The sequence below is a fragment of the Aristolochia californica genome, unplaced genomic scaffold, assembly GCF_029961685.1.
Source record: "Aristolochia californica isolate CCGP_79_NKW_82.1479 unplaced genomic scaffold, dmAriCali1.0.hap1 SCAF_7, whole genome shotgun sequence".
In the NCBI taxonomy this organism is placed as follows: Eukaryota; Viridiplantae; Streptophyta; class Magnoliopsida; order Piperales; family Aristolochiaceae; genus Aristolochia; species Aristolochia californica.
In genome coordinates this window covers 34,705,819-34,729,449 of record NW_027182268.1, presented here as the reverse complement: position 1 = coordinate 34,729,449, position 23,631 = coordinate 34,705,819, and the positions used below count along the sequence as shown (strand labels likewise).

The 23,631-nt window shown below is 38.8% G+C and overlaps 1 protein-coding gene across 2 annotated transcripts; it reads right to left on the bottom strand.

Moving 5' to 3' along the window:
• Positions 1-196: 196 nt before the first annotated feature.
• On the bottom strand, positions 197-16,776 carry LOC137936752 (metal tolerance protein C4-like). Of its 2 annotated transcripts, XM_068781617.1 has the most exons (14): positions 16,447-16,539; positions 16,278-16,370; positions 16,128-16,179; positions 15,847-15,979; positions 15,602-15,657; positions 15,276-15,390; positions 15,092-15,149; positions 14,887-15,005; positions 12,383-12,502; positions 12,166-12,267; positions 12,002-12,074; positions 1,626-1,693; positions 721-781; positions 197-638 (listed from the first exon to the last, which is right to left on the bottom strand). In XM_068781617.1, the coding sequence occupies exons 1-14, from the start codon at positions 16,454-16,456 to the stop codon at positions 526-528; spliced, it is 1,173 nt and encodes a 390-aa protein (XP_068637718.1). In that variant the 5' UTR covers positions 16,457-16,539; the 3' UTR covers positions 197-525. The 2 variants fall into 2 exon arrangements, with proteins under 2 accessions (XP_068637718.1, XP_068637717.1); XM_068781616.1 differs by having other exon boundaries at positions 16,278-16,776.
• Between the last annotated feature and the right edge of the window lie 6,855 nt (positions 16,777-23,631).

Here is a 23,631-nt window from a genome sequence, read left to right as displayed (position 1 = left end):
GCAGGTCAGAGTTCTCAATTTTTTACTCTCTATCGCTTTTAAGATACAAAATAGGACTTACATATTTCGTCTGTTATGCTTGTTTCACATTATACAGCAGCTATATCTCTTCCAGAAAATAAGAAAATCCAAGAAAAATGAGCCAAGACTAAAGGCTAAAAACTTAATACCTTCAAATGTCAATTCTTTTACGATATTGGTTAAGAAATTGTTATTTCAAATTATTCCCTTCTCAATTCTCACAAACAAGATTGCTCCAAGCCACCAAAGATCTAGAACTAATTCTCTTACCAATAAATGTGATGCCCTGTCTAGAGACAGTAAGGCATTGGTCCTAGAAGGCACCATATATCTACCCAAAGCTTACATAATCTTTTCTTTTTTTCTTTTTTATCATTACATACAATCGTGCTCCCTTATCCAAATACAAATGCTTCTTAGAGACTAGAAAAAAAATACCTTACATCCAAAACAATTGACAAAAGTACAATGGAGTAACACGTATTTACCAAGAGAAAATGTGGATCACTTTGGGTTGTGTGCCTCGATATCAACATGTCGAATCCCTGGAACTAGTTTCTGGATTTCCTTTTCCAACCTATCGACTTCACTTCCCAAAGCTGTGACCAACTCTTCCCCTGCCAGTCCAGGTAAAGAAACTCTCATTCAAATATACAAACTTTCTCTAGAGAAATCCAAACTATAAAGCTCCCTACATACCGTAAGCTGACATTGCCTTAAGAAGTGCAGCATCATCTTCACACTTAACAGCTTCACGGAACTGCAAGAATCACCTTCCATTTAGTCGTCATCTTGGAAGCTCTCTCGGTGGTACATCTTTTGGGAGATCAATAAGTTTATCTCTCCACAAGAAATACGGGGAACCGATAAAACAAAATCTTCCTTATAATTATATGTTTCCAAAGATATCCCAGAGGTCAATATCTCGTGAGGAAGGCTTTTTTTTTCTCAATTTCATTCCATCAAGCAATATCTTTCTTTTCTTGTTTGCCATTCAAAGACTTCGGAAACATTTCATTAAACAGAAAAGAAGATATAGAGAGCCACTTAAAATAGACAGTGATCTTGGCAAAGAATATAAGAAAAAAAAATGCATTTAAGTAAAACATATCCAGCTGAGAAAACTAAACAGAATAAAGATCCATTGACAAATTCATGTCATGAAAATGTGCTCTTTAATAGCAGAACTTGATAGGTGATTGGCACCTCTCAGTATATGGCCAAAGAGGCACTGATATCATAAAAAATCAAATCACCAAAAACACTAGAGAGCACGACTCAAAAATTATGCAAGTTTTAGAGTTTTTAAAGGGAAAACCTGCTTATTAACCAAAGGTTTTGACAAGCAGCTATAGTACTTTTGTTGTTATATAAAATACGATCCTCCCATAGTGCCATATTGCTTTTCTACATAACATTCAATGTCACTTTGAAAAAAATTGAAACCCTAATCTATTTTGAAAAAAAAAAGCCCCAACTTTTGTCATCTTTTGAATTAATTTGAGACATGAAGGTCAGTGTTGGAAAATTCACTAAAATGAAATACATGTTCAACCAAATGATGATTATGCTTTCACTGCAGATGATAAATATCAAGGAAATACCTGTTTGGCCCATTCTCCACGCCCAGTTCTTTCCAAATAATTTTGCACTACCACAACTCCGTTGAAATCTGTTGGATAGAGTTCATTGGACAGAAATAAATTTAAAATTCAAGATAGATGAAACTAAGCAGGTATAATTAGATCAATCAATATCTGAGTCAAGCTATGTTGTATAACATGCTTCATGAACAAAATCATAAAGCCAATCAATAAGGGATCAGGGTAAATTAAGAAAGAATAAGAGAATCAACTTGTTGAATTGGTTTAACAACCAGCCAACCTCCTTTTATAACCATTTTTATTTTGGTTTTTTGTAACTTCCAATTTCCATTCACAACACACCAAACATATACAAAATGGTTGCTAAAACACTCTGATGTAGAAACATAAGTAGAACTCCTAAAACTAATGTAGTTAAACTCTCTACAAAAAAGACAACTTGGAAACTGATTTAGAATAGGAAAAAACACTAAAAATTAACTTCTGTGTACTACATAACTTGGGTACAAGAAAATTTAGTTTGCCTTGAATAAATTCACTCAATCTCTCTCTCTCTCTCTCTCTCTCTCTCTCTCTCTCTCTCTATCTCTCTAAGAAAAAAAAAAGAAACTTGAGTACTAGAAAACAGTAAAAATAAAACAAAGACTTCTGGTTGAACTATAATTCTTGGAACACCACAATTCTTCTTTGACTCCAATACTCCCTCCTCAAGCTGAAAAATATATAACATGAGACAGCTTCAGAGGAAATAGGTATGAGAGACCATGAAGATGGAGGAGATCGGTATGGCAGAACAGAAACATCTGAAGATAACTATAACAAATGGAGATAAGCAATCCTTCATTCAAATTCCTGCTAATATTGGGTCGTCAATCAGTTTGCAGCCATCACAATGGATGACATTGTTCATGTTCGTAGTAAGGAAGTCTGGATGGTGCAATCTCAGTTCGTCATTTCAACCTTTCAATACAAAAAGCGACCAGTCTGTAAGATTACTCATTTCAGAGAATCTCATGTTCTTGCTAGGATCTACATTCTACAATATACTGATGATGGATTTGGTTGGACTGTGTTTTATGAAGCTTTAAGAGATTTTTATCCAAATGTTACCCAACAGCAAAGATGCAGGGATGAGATCGCTGATATTGGAGACTCAAATCATAACGTTGATCTACTAAGCTGTTGGAAGTGGTGCCAAGACACTGATTCCACTTATGCTACCATTTCTTTATTACCCCAAATCCTTGTAGACAGGAGGAAATTGTTACGAAATTAGTTACTGGCAACTGTGCCATAGAAACTGAAGAAAGATCATGACTTAAGGGTTGGATTGGGAGTAACTAGTCTTTAACTTATCTCCCAAATCTATCTTTCTTAGGGGGTAATAGGTGGCTGATGAATTTAACAAGTCATGAACACTATGCAAATCTTTAATTCATGGAATTCGGACTCTGCAATTCCATGTGATACAATCTCTAAATGGCAAGATAAAACCCAAACAGGACCCTTTAAGGTTTGGGTAAGGATCACAGGTTTACCCATCAAGCTCTAGGCAGAAGATACTTCCCACAATATTTTTAAAAGATTTGGTGTTTTTCATCAAATGGATGAAAATGCCCAGAAAGCCAGACGCATGGACTTTGCTAGAGTACAGATTTATCCACGGAAACATAAGTTGAATGATCTGATGCTGAACATCAAGCTAGGAGATGAGATATTTGCTATATCAATCCACTTGGAAGAAGGGAGTTGCTCTGCGATTGCCAGATGAGGAAAACGAAACCGAGGTAACTTAGTGATTCAGTCGAGAACTATTCAACTCAGTAAGAATCAGGATGAGTCATCCCTTCCCTCTTTGGCTCTGCTTGTGGCAAACAATACTTTGGCATGTGTTCAAAATTCAAAACCTGTTAACGCTGATCCTGCCAGAAATCTCGTAGAGAATCTAAACCCACTTTAAGTCGCCAGCCTGGTTTAGTTGACCAACAAACCACCATAAATGTTTCCACTAATATCTCACCAAACCCAACCACTCTCCTTCCATAACTGCCAAAATCTTTAATCACGCCAAATCTGGAACCAAATCTCAAGACCAATCATTTACTCCTCACACCTAACCTCATTTCTGACCCTGAACCTGAAATTGGAGAAAATTACACCCATACCTGCAGTGTCATTAGAACTCCAGACCAATCCTTTATAATGATGAAACTTGGATGAGATGCTGGAGTTTGCTCCACAATTTCACTCTGTTATGAACAATCAAGAAAAAAATTTGGGAGTTAACATGAAAACATGAGGTAGGAAATGATTATTGTGTCTTGGAATATCCATGGAGTTTGAAATCATAAGAAGTGAGCCTCAGTCCCTGACACTTTAGGAATCCGGAAAGCTCAGGTTATTGTTTTACAAGAAAGCAAGATTCAATCTATGTGTGATCCATCAGTAAACGACCTCGTGCCTATCTCTCAACCTGGTTGGATTGCATGTGATGCTATTGGATCGGGGGTAGTATATTAGTTGCTTGGGACAAAACCCTTTTGAATTTACAAAACAGAAAAATCGAGGAATTCTCATTTATCTACCAAATTTCTGGATAAAGAAGCTGGAGCAAATTGAAATTTTGGAGGTGTTTATGGACCTTGCTCTCATGGGCGTCATGCAGAATTTTGGGATGAGTTGACTTGGGAACGAGGGCGACGAAGGATACTCCCATAGCCCAAAAAGTGATCCCTTTGTGGTAGAAGCTTCGGACCATGGAGGTGATGTCGTCCTAGAGAGTTGGCTAGCATCTACTATAAAATTCTCCATTGTATCCATCTGGGTCAGGGGCACTATCAGTTGACATTCCCAAGACAGCATCTTCGATCTCTTTTATGGAGAAGAGGAGCTGCATGAGAGAGGCAACACATGGGGAGATTTGGATAATTGAAATCATTAAACAATGGGTCGGATGGGGCGCTCTTCAATATGTAATCCTAAATATCCGAGGTTACTTCATTATTGATGCATAATGAAGTAACTCAGTTAGTCCTTCAGGCCGAGGCAACATGGAAGAATTTGGTGTTTTCGTCTATTTCAGCCAATCATAAAAAACAAGCTCGTTGCTTCCACCGAATGTGCTCACAATGGGAGAGAGTTTGGAAGTTATAGAGAAGAGAGGTACGAAGAGTGACTTCAATGGGGGAGAGGGCTTGTTGCTCTTCCGTCTCATCAAGTTGGGAGATCTAGGATTGAAGTGAAGATCTTTCCACTATGGCAGCAATGTGATGGTCAGAGGACTAGGCCTTGAGTTTTAATTTTATAGCGTTGAGTTTTTGGGGAAGCTTCCACCCACCAGCACCAATGGTGCAGTTGGGCCACCAATCGGTGAGGAGGCAATCGAAGTTTTTATCAAGAAGCCAAAAATTCTCAAATCGGAATGGTTTGGCTCCCCATCTACCAGCCTTCGTGTCCAGCTGAATAGGCCAGTGGTAAGAGCCAGCACAGTTGAAAACATAGCCGGTGGCGTTCTCATATAATCTCAACCAATCACCATGTGCAAGGAAGTGGTCGAATTTGGAGAGAATGGGTTGTGAGAGTCCATTGGGCCAAGGAAGGTTTTGCCAGAAATGCTTATCTCGTCAAGCTCGTAGCTTCCAATAAAGTCGGTGAAACCACGCATAGAGGAGGAAATGTGTGGGGCAAGAGGGGATCTCTCACTGCAATAGCGGATGGCATTGAAATCGCTTGCAAACAACCATAGTTGAGTCCACATTTGTGTGAGGGATGAGAATTCATCCCAAAAGGCTTGTCTTTCACGATGTCTTGTAGAGTAGTAGACACCCACAAGGCACCAGACAACCCCAGAGCAGTGATCACGAAAGATAGGTCGATGGAGAATGTACTATGCTTAGTATCAAGTACATCGACCAGGTTTGAGTCGCAAAGAATTAGGATACCCCCCACTACATCCAACGCAATCCAATTGAGGGAGGTGCAGGTCCAAAGATCTTGGGCAATCAAGTCACTCATGGACTGAGCCTTAGTTTCTTGAAGGATGACAATGGTAGATCTACAAGAAGATTTTTGATAATGGCTCTCTTCTGTTAAAACCAACTCCACGTACGTTCCATGAAGAAATGATCATTTCTTTTTTGTTTTGGTTTTGGTGACTCCTTTATCATCGGCATCTCCAGGTAACTTGCCTTAGTAGACAACCCCCATGATCTCGGCCAACTCCATCATTTGACGCTAGCTATCATCGCCATATTTATGCTTTTTAGAATGAAGCTCAACCACGAATCTTCCAAATCTCTTGTCCGGCGGTGGGAAAATCACTTAGCCAAATTAGGCATCAGGGTATTGATTGGAGTAGTTGGATTCCCCATGGAGGAATTGACGCTGGATACCTTTCCCTTTCCTCTGATAGGTCGCAAAAAGGTGAAGGGAGGCAGTTTTTGGGTAGTCCAAGTGGGCAGTTGTTGCTGTTGTGGATGAGTTAAGAGCTTGAGTTCTGGTGGAAATGGTGGATTCAGGATCCGAGTGCAGATCAGGGGGGTGTAAATCAGAAAGTTGGCTCGGGCACAGCGATGAAGGCAGGAGATCTTCCATGCCATAACCGGTAAGGTGAGGGGGACGGTGGCAGGGAGCTCGGACATTGTCTAAGTTAAAAAGGGAAAAGGTTGGGGAAGTGAGAGTGTTTGCAAGATTACGATGAACTCCACGTGTCCAAAAAAATATCTAATGGGTTGAAGTGGGGCTCAAAGCATTGATGGGTGGGAGACGGCCCATGGGACTCTCGATCAGAGTACAGCCAAAAGGCTTGTCTTTCACGATGTCTTGGTCAGACAGGCAGCAGTTCTTGTCTGGTTGACCGTCTGGGGAGATAGGGTTGCCATTAATCTCTGACAAACCATTGAGTTGAGGGTTGGAAAGGTCAATGATAGCAGTGGATAGTGGGTGAGAGGCTTGCAGGATACATGGTAGTTTATTAGAAGTTGGATTGGGGGCTCAATGTTGCTTGGCCAGATGGGTGGTTGTCAACATGGTTAGAAGGGTAGGTGGTGACAGGGGAACGATTGGGGGACGTTGGTCTGAATTTGAATTTGTGTGGGAAGCAAGGAGGGGGGTGGAAGAGTCGTTGATTTCTAACTCAGAGTCATGTGGATCAAGGTGAACTCAGTGGTTGGTTGGCTGGGTTGAGCTGCTCAGTCAGGCTCAAGGTCGTTGTTCCAAAAGGTCAAGATAATCAGGAGAATTAGTTGGCCGTCACGAAATTAATTCTGATCTAGAAGAAGAGTTGCCCACGATGATTTTGAGAAGTTGGTTTCCAATCCAGTGCTGGTTAAGCATAATAAAGATTTTGGCATAGTCCATTCTTGCCATGCTAGAAGTATTCTTGTCTTGCATGGTAACCTTTTCAAAGACATTGGCAATGGCAGCCAATGTTTGTCCATGCCATAGTTCAGCTGAGAGTCCTATGATGCAGATCCATTGTCCGAAGGATGCAGAGCATGGAGTCCAATTTCTTATGCTTTTGATGTTGGATTTGAGGCTTGGTGTAAGGGTTGTGGCTGTTGAAGAATCAACAATTGATGAGAACTAGAGCAACTAGTCATGATGCTGCCAGTAGGAATGAAATGGATAGTTTTGGACTTCTAATCGGTTGGCAAACCATCTAGCAGTGGAAGGGCCATCAACTGATTCACAAGAAATGACAATCAGGGAGGATGAAAGTTGTTCCCGACCTTTAGCTAAAATTTAGGAAGGTAAGGTGATGGTGAGGTAGCTATCAGGTGTATTGGCGGTTTGAGGTCATTGGCATTGGGAATGGTGGGGTACCACAGAAGGGGTGTGGTTTGATGAGTTGGTGGTTGGATTCTAGGTATCAAAGTAGAGAAAGTAGGCATGGTGTCTTTTTTTTTTTTTTTTTTTTTTTGAAAAGGATGTATATATTAACAAAGAAACGGGGAGCAAATCCCTAACAACAACAGATTGAAAGGACGCTCTTGACTTGGCAAGCACATTTGCCACCAAGTTAGCAGATCTCGGAATGTGAGACCAAATACAAGAAAATTGAGAAGCAATTTCAAGGATTTCCCGAAGAGAATCCCAAAGCCGCCACGGGGGGAAGGACGCCTTTTTCGCACCAACCAAGTAGGCATGGTGTTATGCACACAATAACATTATTATTTTAGTTGTTTTCTTTAATTTACTTTATTTTATTTCAGTTGTAGGTCACAGGGGTATTTTTGGAATTATTTATTCATATAGATATTTTTGGAATATTTTATTCATAGGGATATTTTTGTAATATTTTATTAAACCCTAATAGGGGTGAACCCTATTTAAGGGGTAAGAGTAATGAGAAGGACAAGCATTGAGAATTAGGTTAAATCTAGCTTAAACAGGCTTGAGATCACCTTCTTGATCTCGAGGTTAGGGTTTTCCTCAAAAACCCACATATTCTCTCATCTTCCATTGATCTTCGTCTTCCCCATGTCTTCCTACTATCCCTACAGTAATGCATGGCAGATCCAAGATCCTCCCAACGAATCATTGTGTCAGATCCAAGACCGTAACAACTGGTATCAGAGCGGGAATACAATGGGTTATTCTATATCCCAAGAAAGATGGATTGTTATGGTTAAGGAATTGGAAGAAATACGAGCACGGTTAGATGCTTCCATTGAACGTTATGCAAGGGAGGAACACGTTGCTGCAACAAAACAGGTCACACGACCTCAAATCTCCGACCACATATGCGCACAAGAGGTAGCAAAAGCTATCTCGGACAGGGCAACAGGCCAAGGGCCAGAAAAATCAAAATTTTTGTCCCGTTTACCGGCCGAAGCACCTGCGGAAGGTTTGGGGGTGACCTCAAATCCGACACCGGAAACCATGGAAATCGCTGAGAAGGACACAAATCCAATTTCGAAATCAGACCTTCTGCAATCAGATAGCGGCAATTTTAGGAAATCGGAGGGGTATTTCCCAAACCCCTTATCACGGGAAACCAGAATTCCACAGGCGACGCCAATGAAATCGCCCAGCGGAGAAGCCCCTAAGGGGTGCTGTTCACCATCGGAAAAAGCTCAGCGGGCACCCAACCGCAACGCCTTTCCTCCGGGATCCGTCGCTTTGGTAGCCGGCATGGCGCGGAGCAAACGGGAGAAAGGGCGATGGGGAAAATGGGCACCAGACCATATCTCGAACTATGAAATGGCAACTCCTCCAGCGGGGACACCTCGACGTCCTCCTGTTCGCCACCGGAGGAAAAAGAGGCACCATCGGAACCAACCCCGGTGGGATGTGACTTCCGGCCACCACACCACCTCCCACTCGCAATCTACTTCTCGGCAGACCAGAGTAAACTCAAATTCCAATTTGGGGGGGGCGGGCAAGTGTCCCTGCTGGAATGCGTTGGAGAGCTTTGAATGAGATTGATCTTAGGATCAAAGAAGTTTTCACTATTCTGTTAGTGGATACGTTTCATTTCAGTGGGAGTGCAGCATCTTTTCCGTTGCTGAATTTTTTTTGTGAGGGGCTATATTTGCTGTTGATGAGCACAGTCACTGTGCGTGGGGTCATTACGCAATTGACACGGTGAGGCTGTTTAATTTTCCTCTTAATGAGTTCACCCACAGTGTGAATGTCCTGTATATATTTGTGCTTCATGGCATGCTCCTGCATGATACGACGTTCCTTTTGAGAAAACAGCAGCAGCTGCTCTAACTGTTGAAGGGCTAAATTTTTTGGGTCTTGTCATGCGAAACAGAGTTGGGAAATTCCAATGTTTTGGACGTGTTAACTTTGAGAATGCAGAAGTATGCAGTAGTGCTGTCTACAATGGTAAGAATGCATGCTTGTTAAATGATTATGCTATTCGAGCTCCATCTACTGTTGGGTATGCGGAGAAAGACAAATCAGTGCTGCATGTTTCTGCTATTAGAAGTGCCTCAGTTGAGACTGCAGAAATGAGGTGCAGCTCAACCATCTATCTTAGGAATTTCAGTGGACTTCAAGCAGCCACAAGTGTGAACTGTGAATCAGAGATGTCCTTCTTGGGAAAGGAGAGCAGTGCTGCACTTCAACATTCCATTGTTCTTATATTTCAACCTGCTGAGGCACAAGGAACAGGAGCTTGGAACATGCTCCAAGAAGAGGTGTTGGACAATGTAGAGGCTATGTTGGGAATTCACTTGGGGTTTCACTATCCCAGAGGAGTAGTGGCTTTAAAAGCTGGAGACTTCTTGGCGGGCTGTGGACACTCCAAAATAAAGATTAGTGGGAAAGGAGGCCCTGCAGCTATTCCATAGTCTTCAATTGACCCTGTTTTGGCAGCATCATCTTCTGTAATCAGCTTACAAAACTTTGCCTCAAGGGAGGCAGATCCTCTAGATTCACAGATGGTTTCAATGTCCCACATCAAGGGAGGCAGTGCTTACACTTTCATTCCTGATTCAGTAACAGTTGGCGGCACTTTCAGGGCATTTTGTAAAAAGAGCTTCTATGCATTAAAACAAAGAATTCAAGAGGTAATCACTGGGCAGGCAGCTGTGCACCAATGCAGGGCCGCATTAGACTAGTTGGCGGCTCTTTCGGGCTTTTCTGATCTTATTTACATTTGCTTGGGAATTCATCTCCCTAAGTTGGGGAAAATTATGATGCAAACATGTGCTCTCTTCATTCCTTGGTTGATTTGGAATGAAAGAAACTCTAGACATTTTCAGCAGGATTCCTCTTCTTGGAGTTGTTTGACAAATAAAGCTTTCTCTCAAATCATTTTCAGGTTGAAATCATTGGAGATCTTTTCGTATATTTCGAGTGATTTGGTTAGAAGTAATTGGGATCAAATTGCTCTACTTGCGCTATGCAGAATCCTAAATTGATGGAATGGCAGCCTCCTAGTTCATCTATCATAAGACTCAACTTTGATGGATCGTCTTTGGGCAATCCAGGACCTTCAGGTATTGGTGGTGTTTCTAGAGATGCTTCTAACTCTAATTTAGCCTCCTATTCGGAACTAGTTGGTTTTTCTAATTCTACTACTACGGAACTTTTTTGCACTAAGACGATTTTTACATCTTTCAAGAAATATTTCATTCAAGGCAGGATGTCAAAGGCAACTCCAAGAGTGTGATTTCGTGGTGTGAATGCATAAAGGACCCTCAATGGCAGCATTGGAGTTGTTGTTTGTTTTAAATTTAAGACCTAGCTAGTCATTTTGTTTCTTTCTAGAATCATGTTCCTAGATCAGCTAATAGTTTAGTTGATTCACTTGCTAATGAGGAAATCTCGCTCCAATCTCTCATTGTTTTTTTTTTTTTTAAATGATGCTGAATTTTATTATGAGAGCTCAAACGAGCAGATTACAAGAGGGGAAGCCTTCCCAAACAATGAGAGATTGCTGGGATGTTCCGAATTTTGCCCAATCTCTCATTGTTAGAAATCCCTCTTCTTGATGTAGCTCTTTGTCTTTGGGCTTTATATGTTGCACACATTTTAACAAAAAAAAATCTATTATTTTCCGTTATATTGTTACCTTTGGCGTTTCTTCAATATGATATGCCATTGTACCTAGCCGACAAACTAAGAAACTCTCCCATCCACTCCAATAGACTGAAAAACATTGCCTACCATTACTCGCCTATTGAACAAGTATAGAAGATTAGAACAACATCCAACAAAATGACAACTAGTAAAAGGGTGTCCATCTCTATCGAGGGTTTCCCTTCGGGAAAATTGGAATTTGATCGCTCATATGTCTGGCCCCAATAAAGCTCCAAGTATGGCTATCTGGGATCCTCTCCCTTGCGACTACATAAAACTAAATTTTGATGGTAGTGCTACTGGATGTCCTGGACCAGCAGGAGCAGGTGGTGTGATCAGAGGTCACTATGGAGACCCTATTCTTTCTTATGTTGGTCCGGTGGATATTGTCGATTCTAATACTACTGAAGTTAGTGCTCTACTATTCGGCCTCCAAATCTTCAGGAATCATCTCCATGGCAAGTTAATCATTGAAGGCAACTCAAAGATGGTTATTAGTTGGTGTTCCAAAGACAGCCTCCCCCCTTGGCCACTGGCCCATCACTGATAGTATTGTTGACATTGTATCTTCTACACATTGTAATTGGAATCTCATTCCGAGATCAGCCAACTCTTTGGCTGATAAATTTGCAAAATTCGGAACTTCCCAGCAATATCTCATTGTTTGGGAAAGCTTCCCTCCTTTGTAATATGCTTTCTTGAGCTTTAACCTTAATAAAAATCAGCATCATTTAAAAAAAAGGGAGTCCATCTCGATCCATAGATAGCACAACCTCTCTGCCAAGTTCAAAGAAAATAAATATAATAGAGAGCTAAATTAAAAAAAAAAAGTGACGCATCACCTATTTCAGCTTTGAATCTAAAGAATCCAGGCCCAATCACCTCACTTTTGCAATCATATAGTGCATCCACAACCTGTAACATAGCCAGTTTTATTTAAATGAATTTTATACCAACCAACCATGAAAATTACATCAAGAATTATTGTGCAGGAAATCATCTTCACCGGATCAGATTTCAAGAAATCCAATACTCTCTGCATATCATAATCATCAATAGCTCTACCAATCAAAGCATGGCGATTTCTTTGAATGAGAAAAATAGCAACCTGCAACATGAAATTGGGAATTCAGTTATGTTGAACTGACTAATTGAAGAACAATTTGATGGGCCCCATACCTCATGCATCTAAAGTCAAACAGAACTAATGGGAATAGAAGTACCATTCCAAGTAAGTTCCCAACAATAATGGAACCAATAGGATCATATATAGGATTCCCAGTCAACCTGACAGCCACTAGTGATGCCGCTGCAATAGCCAGACCAGTAACTGCAGCACCATCCTGAAAAACAAAGATCAATTATAAGAACATAAGACTTATCCCGAGATTGATAAGCAAATGAAACAAAAACATCATGACCACATGAACCACAATAATCAATTTCCTCAGAGGATTAATGCAACTAAGACAGCCTCCATTGTTCATCCTCAAAGGCACGCTTCAAAAAGAAAATCTTAAAGTTTAAACACTTTTGAGTACAAACCATCTGTTCAATTAAATAAAATATTTAAAATGAAGTAAAATAAAATGAAAACTAAACAAAAAGAAAACAAGGGGAGTAAAGCTATTTCTTTGTAAATATACAGACTTATTTTGAAATAAAAAAATACTGAGAAGAAGAAAGTTGAGAATGAGAGGAGATGAGGAGAAGAAGACAGGAGGGTTTTGGAGAAGAGCATAAACTCTGGATTAGGGGAAAGCTCAAGCCCCTAATCCCTCCTATTCACTTAAGGGAGTTGAGAGGGAAAAGACCTCTCTACTCCTCATACAGATACACCTTATATCTCCATATATACAAGTCCAAAAATCATGAATATTGGACCATAGACACTTATACACTTCCTGAAACTATTTTTTTTTAAATGACTTCCTGAAACTATTAGTACTCTCCTTAATACAATCACACTATGTGAAATAACCAAACTACCCTTCTTCAATGTATACAACAAAAATAAAGACTAGTAATGCCAACATTCAAAAAACAGTAACAAAGCAACTTACTCTCATTTCTTATAGTTGAAGAGACTCCTGAAAATCCTTGAAACAAGAACTAATTATATACTAGAAGATGTGTTTGTTCCTCCAAAATGACTAGCAGAAATTAGATCTTTTCCAAACTAATACGCTCAAGATCATCAAGATGTATAACTTGTATGGGATGATCCACCCACTAACAGCCTCTCTCACTCCCAAACAACTAGCCAGAGTCGTGAAATACAAGTACAGGCCATAGAATTAAGGAAATTCTATCCACCCACACCCTCTCTCACATCTAGGCCTAAAGAAACAAATATGTTAGCACGGTAATAGAAACAGGGCTGGGTTTGGATTCACTCTGCAGCCATGTTGAAGAAACATTTCTTAACATTAAGCCTAATTCACAATTAGATGATAAAATGACTTTCTATTTTTCACTTCCATAGGATTTCATGCCCAGCCTACATGATGCCATGTATATTAAACCACCATAATTTCAACATTTCTGAATGTTGACTAGACACATACATTACACCCCATACCCCTAGAGAGACTTGAACCTAGGATTTCATGCCCAGCCTAATGATGCCATGTATATTAAACCACCATAATTTCAACATTTCTGAATGTTGACTAGACACATACATTACACCCCATACCTCCTAGAGAGACTTGAACCCATGACTTCACACTAGAAGCCTCCTTGTGTGGCTCTTCAGCCAATTGCCAAATGTCCCACGAGGCTAACCTTTCAACTTTTAAGTGATTGATTTGTCAAAAACTGATTGTAAACTGTAACTAAATAAAACAAGTATAGGTGAATTAGTGCAGACTGACAATAAGAGCTCAGGACGTTTACTGGGCCAAAACAAGCCATGACCCCAAGCTTTTGACTCTACATAATTCGGCTTGCACAAAGCTAGCATGAGATAGTTGCAGGTACAATATAGTTGTAGGTTGAGCAGTAAAGGATTATCTTCTTTATTATGCAGCAACCATGGGTCCCAAGGAAGCTAGCAAAGGCTTTTCAGCTAATACAATTGAGGCTTGCAGCTTGGGGTGGCCCAAGTCATTCTATGATCATAGTAAGATGACAGAAACCCCAACATAATTGGCCTAGCATCAGTTACCACAAATAGTGTTTGTCCCATACTACTGCCAGAGGCTTCTACAATGTTTAATTATATCATTTGCAGCAGCTGGCAGAGCAATATGCCTGTGAAAAAATACAATTTATTTATTAACAAAAGATATGGTATTCTATTCCATGTAAGTCTATGAAGAAGCAGATCCTTCAAACAAAGACCAGATTACCCAAATCCTTAGATCACTCAGATGGAAGGGTTAACATCAAACCAAGAATCTGTGAAATTTCCCTCATCCAAGCTTCTTGAGAACTACAGTAGAAATGAAGATACAATTTTGTATACAAAATAAGACTGCTTAGCATTCCTTTCTCACATGAAAATTTAAATCTATTAGATCACATAAGGATTAAAAATAACAGTTAATGACTGCAGAACTACGCAGCAAAGCCCGTTCAATAGCTCCCAGCTTCAGCAGTTGGTAAATTTTTCATATATACCAAATCAAGATAAAAACAAATATCTTACTTAGAACTATCCTGGAAAGGCTTAGAAGTGAAATAAATTTGTTAAATAAATAATAATCTGGCAATAAAAACGAACCTCTGTCATGACTGCAACAGATGTTGGATCATGACCACGCCATACATAATCACTTAGTTTCATGCCTTCTGCAGCTGCCCCCTTTTTTACAGCACTTATAGCTACCAAAAGTGAGGCACCTAAAACAGCAACATAAGGGAAAACACATATAGTTAGCAGTGAATTCAAGATGAGAAAAAAAACAATTCCATGCATAATTTCATACCTTCAAAGACAAATGAACAACCAATGACTAAAGCTGCATACTCTATATTTGCTGGAGGCTATTCTCACAAGGCAAACCATTAAGTAAATATATAATATACACACAGATAATAAGACACCTCAAAAAGATGGCTAATTGCGTAAAGCAACAAAAAAATGATGTAAAAATGCATTAAGACACTTACATGAGTTACAAACAAGTTCTGAACTCCATGAACAATTGTAGCACCCGAACCAAGGCAAAATATTCCAACAGCTGATATCAGGGACCAAACAAATCTCTCCTTCGAATACCCATAACTACAGAAGTGGGACAACAATCAACCCTCTACATGGGAAGAGAGAGTGAAAGAAAGAGTGGGGCAACTTTTTTTTGCTTGACCTTGCCAAATAGACAATTGGGCTGATTGAAGGTACTTGCTGGAATGCCCAAGCAAAACAGTTTGCCTGGTTGTTGGGTTCGAAAGAAAAGATTGAATCATAAAACACAATTAAAGATAAGAACACTCACGGATGTAAGGCATCAGGAGCACGTCTTGAGCTATTCAAGCCATAAGCAAGCAGCGCCTACAATTATAATTAACATAGGTAAGAGGTTTCCCTTGAATAGAGAAGCAAGGTATCATTAGCACATTTCTTTTTGCATCATTTCTTTTCTTTGCATGGCAAGTATTTATATTTTCTTTTTTTTCTCAGACATTTATAAGAAGTAAAACTTAATATTGTCGAACTCCGAGTCCAGTCACTAGTAATTACCTGGTTGGCAAAATCTGCAGCAGAATGTACGACTTCAGCTAACATAACATGGCTAGAAGTCACCAGCCATACACCAAATTTAAGAGAAAACACCAGAAAGTTGCAGACGAGAGCAGTATGAACTGCACGTTGGCTAAGGCAGGGATTAAAAATAGTCAGACGAGAAATGGTATGACACTTACAATCAAACTCTCAAATAGAGCCAAGAATTGGATGTCACAGCAATGAACGCAATAACAACTTCGAAATCAAAGGAAATCTACAAAGGCTTGATCAGTCACCTTGGATCATCTATTTCTTTTTTTTTAACAAAATCAATGGTAGAGCAGTAATCTACATGTCAAACAAAACGATTTAAAAGAATAAAGTTAGTGAACTAAAATCACTACATAAAACTAATAAAAAAAATTAACAAAAAGGGGGAGGCTCACCACGCCGAGAACCAGCATTAGAAGAATCCACCGCATCAATTCCTCTTGTGACGAAACCAACGTATCTTCTCGGAAAAACAATGAACTCCGAACCTGTCAAATAGCATCGATAACCAGAGGATTGCAATAATGGCTCTTTCGGTCTCAAATGACGAAGAAATGGAGAAACCTTGGAGCATGTAAAGTTCGAAATGAGGGTTTCTGTTCGTGGAACGGATTCTCGGAGGAGTGAAAGAAGTCGCACGGTACGCATTAAATGAGAGCTAGGATTACCAATATTCTGCATTGTAATGCGTGTCCATGAAGGTCATTGACGACTCTGGTTCATAAAAATTAGGGTTTCAATGGTGAGAAAAAATTGAGATGGATTACAATGGCTGAGAAGCTCTGAGAAGCTTGAGATACTGAGCTCGAGCAAGCATATTCATTATTCTGTGCTGCGCCTATCCTTTGTCCCTTCTCTCTAATCGCGTAGGAACACAGTACGTCATGTCCTCGCAAATTTGCGTGGCGCGAGTGAGAATTTTGTTGCTTTTCTTCTGTACCCGGTTAGTGCGCACAAAGAATTTACTTTCCTCGGGAATTGACAGAAGAAATTCATCTTATCTATTTTTATATAATCTCCTCACAGTTGAGAGACAAAGGAAGATTCACTTTCCCATAAATTGGCTTAATCTCAAAAAATAAAAATAAAAGTTTTTCTTTTTCAGATTTTTGGATAAAGAATAGAAGATTTAATTCTCATTTCTCCTTTATCGTGACTCTAGTCAATTGGGAAAGTAGTCTATTGAATCTAAAAATAGGTTGAGTTTGTAACTCTAGCTTTTTTTCTTCCATTTTTAAGAAACATCAATTTTGAATCACTTCCTTTTAACCTTCAATAAAATTAAAAAAATAGATCACTTCTTGAACTAAGTCTCATTTAATTTTGCACTAATTGAAATGTCAAATTAATTTTGTATCACTAAAAACACCAAAATATTTAAAAATATAGCTACTAGACAATTATTGTATTTCTATTGCCTTCTTCTTGTTATTCAATTCAGCCAAGTGCCAATTTTGGCCCTCTCACAATGACTTCATTAATCGTCTTATGCTAAAATCGTGGAATCGTGATTCAGCCCAAAATTGCAAATCATCCACTTGAAGCCATCATTCGAGACGCATCGAAATTTTTTTTTCTGTCTTGCGCTCTCTTCTCCCTCGATTTTTTTTCTTCTCCCGCTCTCTTCTTCCTCTCATCTTCCCACTCCCTATCCCTTCTCCCTCTCTTGTCTCCCTTTCTCTTCTCCCTCTCGGCTTCCATCTCTTTTCCATATCGACATCTGTCGCAGAGCCGCCATTGCCGAGCATCCATCGCAGTTGCCTGTTGTCGCTCCATTGTAGAGCATCCAATCGAAGCGTCTCTATTATAAGGGCCTCCAGCGTACCGTCGAAGCGTCGCCTCTGTCACCATTGCTTTTTGGCCCGCCGTTGTTTCCCTGCCATTATTGGGGCAGTGAGGAAGAGGACATTGTTGATTTAATTTTTCCTATGTTAGGAAAAATTAAAGCAGTGTTATTTATTCATTAAATTTATTTTTTAATTACTGGATTATATTAATGATTTAATAGTGGTAATTAAAATATTATTAAATCAAACATTTAATCAATTATTTTGGTTTAATTAACCTAATTTTATTTTGGTTTAATAAAACCTATTTTCCTGTCATTAACCTCCCCTAAGTTGTTGATTTTAATATTAAAGGCATGAACTCGTTGTTATATTCCAAGGCAAAAACGTTTGCTTTTATGCTGTAAATTGTGGACTATTACGAGTAACTCGGTTCATTTTCAAGCATGTTTTTTAATTTTTAATTATATATATATATATATATATATATATTATTAATAATCTATCCTAGGTTATTAATAAAATAATATATTTATTTATTTATTATATTCATTAATTTTATTACTATATTAAATTAGAAATTTAAGACTGGTAATTAAAATATTGTTAAAGAAAGCATTTGATCAATTATTTTGGTTTAATTATCCCATTTTATAATTAATTAACTAATCATTCTTATTTTTTAAATATATATAATTAATTAATATTACATAAAAATCCATCTTCTATTATTTTTTACTTTTTTATTATTTTTATAATTTATTATAGTCACACGTAACTATTATATTATTTTATAATAAATTGTAATCATTAATTAGTATATTAATATATTTTAATACTACATTAAATCACTTATTATTGTAGTAACCATGCTTATTTTGGTTAATTATTTGTTTAGGTATATATTCTATTTAAGTATATTATAAAAAATTACTCATTTTCTTGTTTACATCATATTTTTCATTTTGGGGCACTAACACTCGAATCTATTTTCCAATGCACTTGAACTTTGTTTTCATTTTGGGGCATTAACACCCAAGTTGAAGTTGAAGTTGAATTAAATCATTACCTTGAATTTGAAGTCTACTTTCAACTTCAATGTTGACTAACCCCCCCTTAAGTGTAAAAACTATATCTGATTTTTCAACCATGGGGCAAGCTATCAACTCTACAGAGAGGAAAACCAATTGGTCGATCTAAACTGACGAGGAAATCATGATGTTTGGGGCTACATGTTTTGTGACAAACAAGGATAGAGATTCCTACTATCTACTGTGTTCTCAATAAATTTCTGTTGTCCTAACGAACATTAATAACAAAGATAAGAACAAATTTGAGTAAGATCAAATTGCTCGTACAAAAAATAGTACAGAACAATGCACAAAGATAATGTTGAGAGCATAGTTGTGGGTATCATACCGAAACTGTGAGCTCCTTTTCTTACAACTATTGGTGATCCTTCACTAGAAGGTCTCCCATTTGGGTCCGGCCAAGACTTCTAAGTGTTAGACGGTTCCATAACCGATTGCCTAACTAACCCATTCATTGGGTGGTTTCCCTGAGTGGATAGTGGTTGTCGGTTGTAACTGGTACCAGTTACTACCTCTCCTCCTTGATCGCCTAACAAAATTCTAGAGAGATATCGTATGAATAATTGCTCATCTGGTGTTTCACCTATTGTGCTAGGTGACAAATTGAGTTTGGAACAAGGTCCACAAAATAATTTAGAGAGGGAACAAATTAAAAATATTCCATATGCTTCCGCAGTTGGGAGTTTAATGTATGCTCAAGTTTGCATAAAACCTGATATAGCATATGCAGTGGGAATGTTGGGCAAATATCAAAGTAATCTCGTACTTGTTCACTAATCTAGCTTTCTTTGACCACCACGGCTCTTGCTGCAGTTCATCGTACATGAGCGATTCTTATTTTTGAGACATAAAGTCCACACTCGGTTTCGCCCCTCTTATACGTAGTTGCACATCTCACTAAAAGGTCGATCTTTTAGTGCAAATGGTTTCAATATGGTATCAGAGCGGGTTTGTTCTAGGTTCGAATCCCCACGTTGTCATCTGGGCGTTCCTGTGTTTATGTCAGGGTTCCCGATGTTCATTCGGTGCTCTATGCCTCCCGTGAGGGGGAGTGTTGAGACATAAAGTCCACGTTTGGTTTCGCCCCTCTTATACGTAGTTGCGCCTCTCACTAAAAGGTCATCTTTTAGTGCAAATGGTTTCAATACTTGCTCCAAATAACCCAAATCATGGCGGCATAAAAAACAACACAACAAGTCCCAACAACCACTCGACGCAAAGATATCTTCTTCTCCTGTTCCTTTGTTTCCCTTTGACGGTCTTTTGATGAAGTTTACCCTCTCCGCAGCTGTTGCCATGATCGATGAGGATGGAAACAGAGATTTGCAGAACAACGTTTTATAAAAGAGAAGGGGTAATGTGAAACAGAGAGAACCAAAAAACAATAACAGAGATTCAAAGAATAATTTTTCGACGATGTATTCTTCTCCGTTTAGGAGACAATTTATAATACATTACATACTGATTTTAGGATCAATTTAGATCCTAAAATCAAGGAATAGATTACAAGATCAAGGAAACAATCCGTTTCCTACAATCACGTTAATTAATTTACAACCAGCTCATTACAGGCTTGCAAACACTCCCCCTCAAGTTGGTGCATAGACATCGGTCATGCCCAACTTGTCAATTATACCATGAAATGCCTTCCCTGATACTGCCTTTCGTGAGCATATCAGCCAGCTGACTCTCAGATTGAATGAAGGGGAAGAGTATGACTTTTGCATCGAGGTTTTCCTTGATGAAATGACGATCAACTTCAACATGTTTAGTGTAATCATGTTGAGCCGGATTCTATGCAATGGCGATGGCTGCCTTGGTATCACAGTGGAGATTCATCGGTTTGGAGTATTCAATCCCTAAATCCCTCAGTATATTCTTTATCCATAATAACTCGCATACACCATGAGCCATGCCTCGAAATTCAGCTTCAGCACTTGATCGTGATACTACATTCTGTTTTTTGCTTTTCCAAGTGACCAGATTCCCTTCCACAAAAGTAAAGTAACCCGACGTGGATCTTCTGGTTGTCTGATCACCTGCCCAATCAGAATCTGTATATCCTTCAATACTAGAGATACCATATTTTGAAAATAACAAACCTTTTCTTGGAGCACTCTTTAAGTATCTCAAGATCCAATAGACTGCTTCCATATGTTCTTCCCTTGGTGCATGCATGAACTGACTCACAACACTTACCGCATATGCTACATTGGGTTTTGTCTGTGATAGGTAGATTAATCTTCCAACTAATCGCTAATAACGCCCTTTGTCTGCTGGGATTTGATCTGGAAGAATTTCGAGTTTATGATGCATTTCCATGGGCGTCTCTATTGGTTTACAGTCAAGCATTCCGGTTTCGGCTAGAAGATCCAACACATATTTTCGCTGTAAAAGGAAGACTCCATGTTTTGATCTTGCAACTTCAATTCCCAAAAAATATTTAAGTTGTCCGAGATCTTTCATTTCGAATTTAGTGGCTAAATACTCCTGTAAAACTTGTATTTCACCTGGGTTATCTCCTGTCACGACCATATTATCAACATATACAATTAAAGTTGTTACCTTTCCTTCTTTGTGTTTTATAAACAAAGTATGATCTGAGTTACTTTGTTTATAACCAAACTCCTTCATTGTAGTCGATAATCTCCTAAACCATGCTCTAGGTGATTGTTTCAGCCCATACAATGACTTCTTCAATTTATAGACTTCACCTTGAGACAAATAACCACTTTTTACGCCGGGTGGTAGTTCCATGTAGACTTCTTCTTCTAAGTCTCCGTTGAGGAAGACATTTTTAACGTCAAATTGTTGCAGAGGCCAGTATCGATTTGCTATTATAGATATAAGAATACAAATTGTATTGATCTTAGCTACTGGTGCAAAAATATCCTGATAGTCTATCCCACACCTTTGTGTATATCTCTTTGCAACTAGCTGAGCTTTATATCTGTCAATACTTCCATCCGGTTTGAGTTTCAATGTGAACACCCATTGACATCCAATTGTTTTTACTCCTTTAGGTTGGGGAACAAGTTCCCAAGTGACATTTTTTTGTAGAGCCTCCATCTCTTCGTTCATCGCTTTTTTCCATTTTGGATCAGCTAATGCATCCTGTACATTACTAGGAATAGAAACCTTGGATAATTGATCAATAGTAAATGCATACGATTTAGTCAACCTATGGGAGGACACAGTTATTGATTGAGTGTTTAGTCTTGGCTTCATGATCAGGTTCATACTATTTTTTGGAACTCCCCTATTCAATCTTTGTGGATATCTAGGGGCTATGCTTTCTGTAGGAAGACATGTTTCATTAGACTCATCAAACACAAGATTCGTATTTACCTGAGGAGGAACATTCCGAGTTGATTCTTCAGTTGTTGGTGCAGACGGGAGCAACTTTGGGGGTTCTTCAGGTGAAATTACTGGATCACAGTCTTGTTGCACATCATGACACTTGAAAAATTCATTCACCGCTTCTAACTCAATAAACTCAGCACCTCCGTTAGTTTCATGTGGAACATTCTCTTCATTTGAACTCTCCCCCTGAAGAGATGTCCAAGAAACTCCCCCTGAATAATAAAGTACTAATTCATGGAATGAGACATCTAGAGTCACATGGAGCTTGTTGGTGTGTGGATCATAACACCGATATCCTTTTTGAAATTCAGAGTAGCCAACAAATACACATTGCTTGGCACATGGATCAAGTTTATTTCGCAAGATCTTTGGGATATGAACATAAGCGGTACACCCAAAAATTCGGGGTTCAAGATTCGGAAGATGGGGAATTGAAATCAGGGATTGCAGTTTGTGTAGAGGAGTTTGAAAATCAAGTACTCTAGAAGGTGTTCGATTGATGAGGTAGGCAACAAATGTGATAGCTTCGCCCCAATAAAATCGAGCCATGTTCATGTCAAAGAGAGAGTCACACACTACTTCCAAAAGTTGTCTATTCTTTCTTTCTTCCAATCCATTCTGTTGGGGAGTATAAGTGCAAGAAGTTTGATGACGAATTCCATGAGTGGTCAGAAAATTTTACTAGAGAAGCATTAACAAACTCAGTACTATTGTCAGATTGCAAAACACGAATCTGCTTTTGGTATTGAGTATGTATCATTGTATGGAATTTTTGAAATGTTTGACACACATCACTCTTTTGTATAAGCAGAGATACCCAAGTCATTCTAGTGCATTCATCAATAAATATCACAAAGTAACAAGCTCTAGAAATAGAGAGAACCTTGGCTGGACCCCAAACATTAGAATGAATAACCTCAAAAGGTTCAAAACTTGTATTCAAACTCGGTAAATAAGCAATACGGTGGCTTTTAGCCAATTCACATGTGTCACAATGAAAATGCACATCAGTCAAACCTGAAAAAATTTGAGGTCGTAATTTCTTAAGATAACCAAAGGAAAGGTAGCCTAATCGTCGGTGCCATAACCATATAGTTGTTTGAGCATTATCTTCACTGTTAGCTTGATTTGTCTGACTGATTTTCGATCCCCCGTTATCTGTCAACTCCAAATAGTAGAGCTTGCCCCGTCTAACACCATAACCAAGAATCTTTCGGGTTAGAATGTCCTGAAAGACACAAAATGAGGGCCAAAAAGTTACAGTACAAGCAAAAGTGGAAGTAATTTGGCTAACAGACAAAAGGTTATATTCAAGAGAGGGAACCATAAGGGCAATATCTAATGTCAGATTATTGGATAATATAACAGATCCTTCCCCAGTAATAGGAGAGGTACTACCATTGGCTGTTGAAATAACAAATTGTGGAGAAGGTAGGATAGATTGTAACTGACTGGGATCCCTTGTCATGTGATCGGATGCACCTGTATCAATAATCCAAGGTCTATTC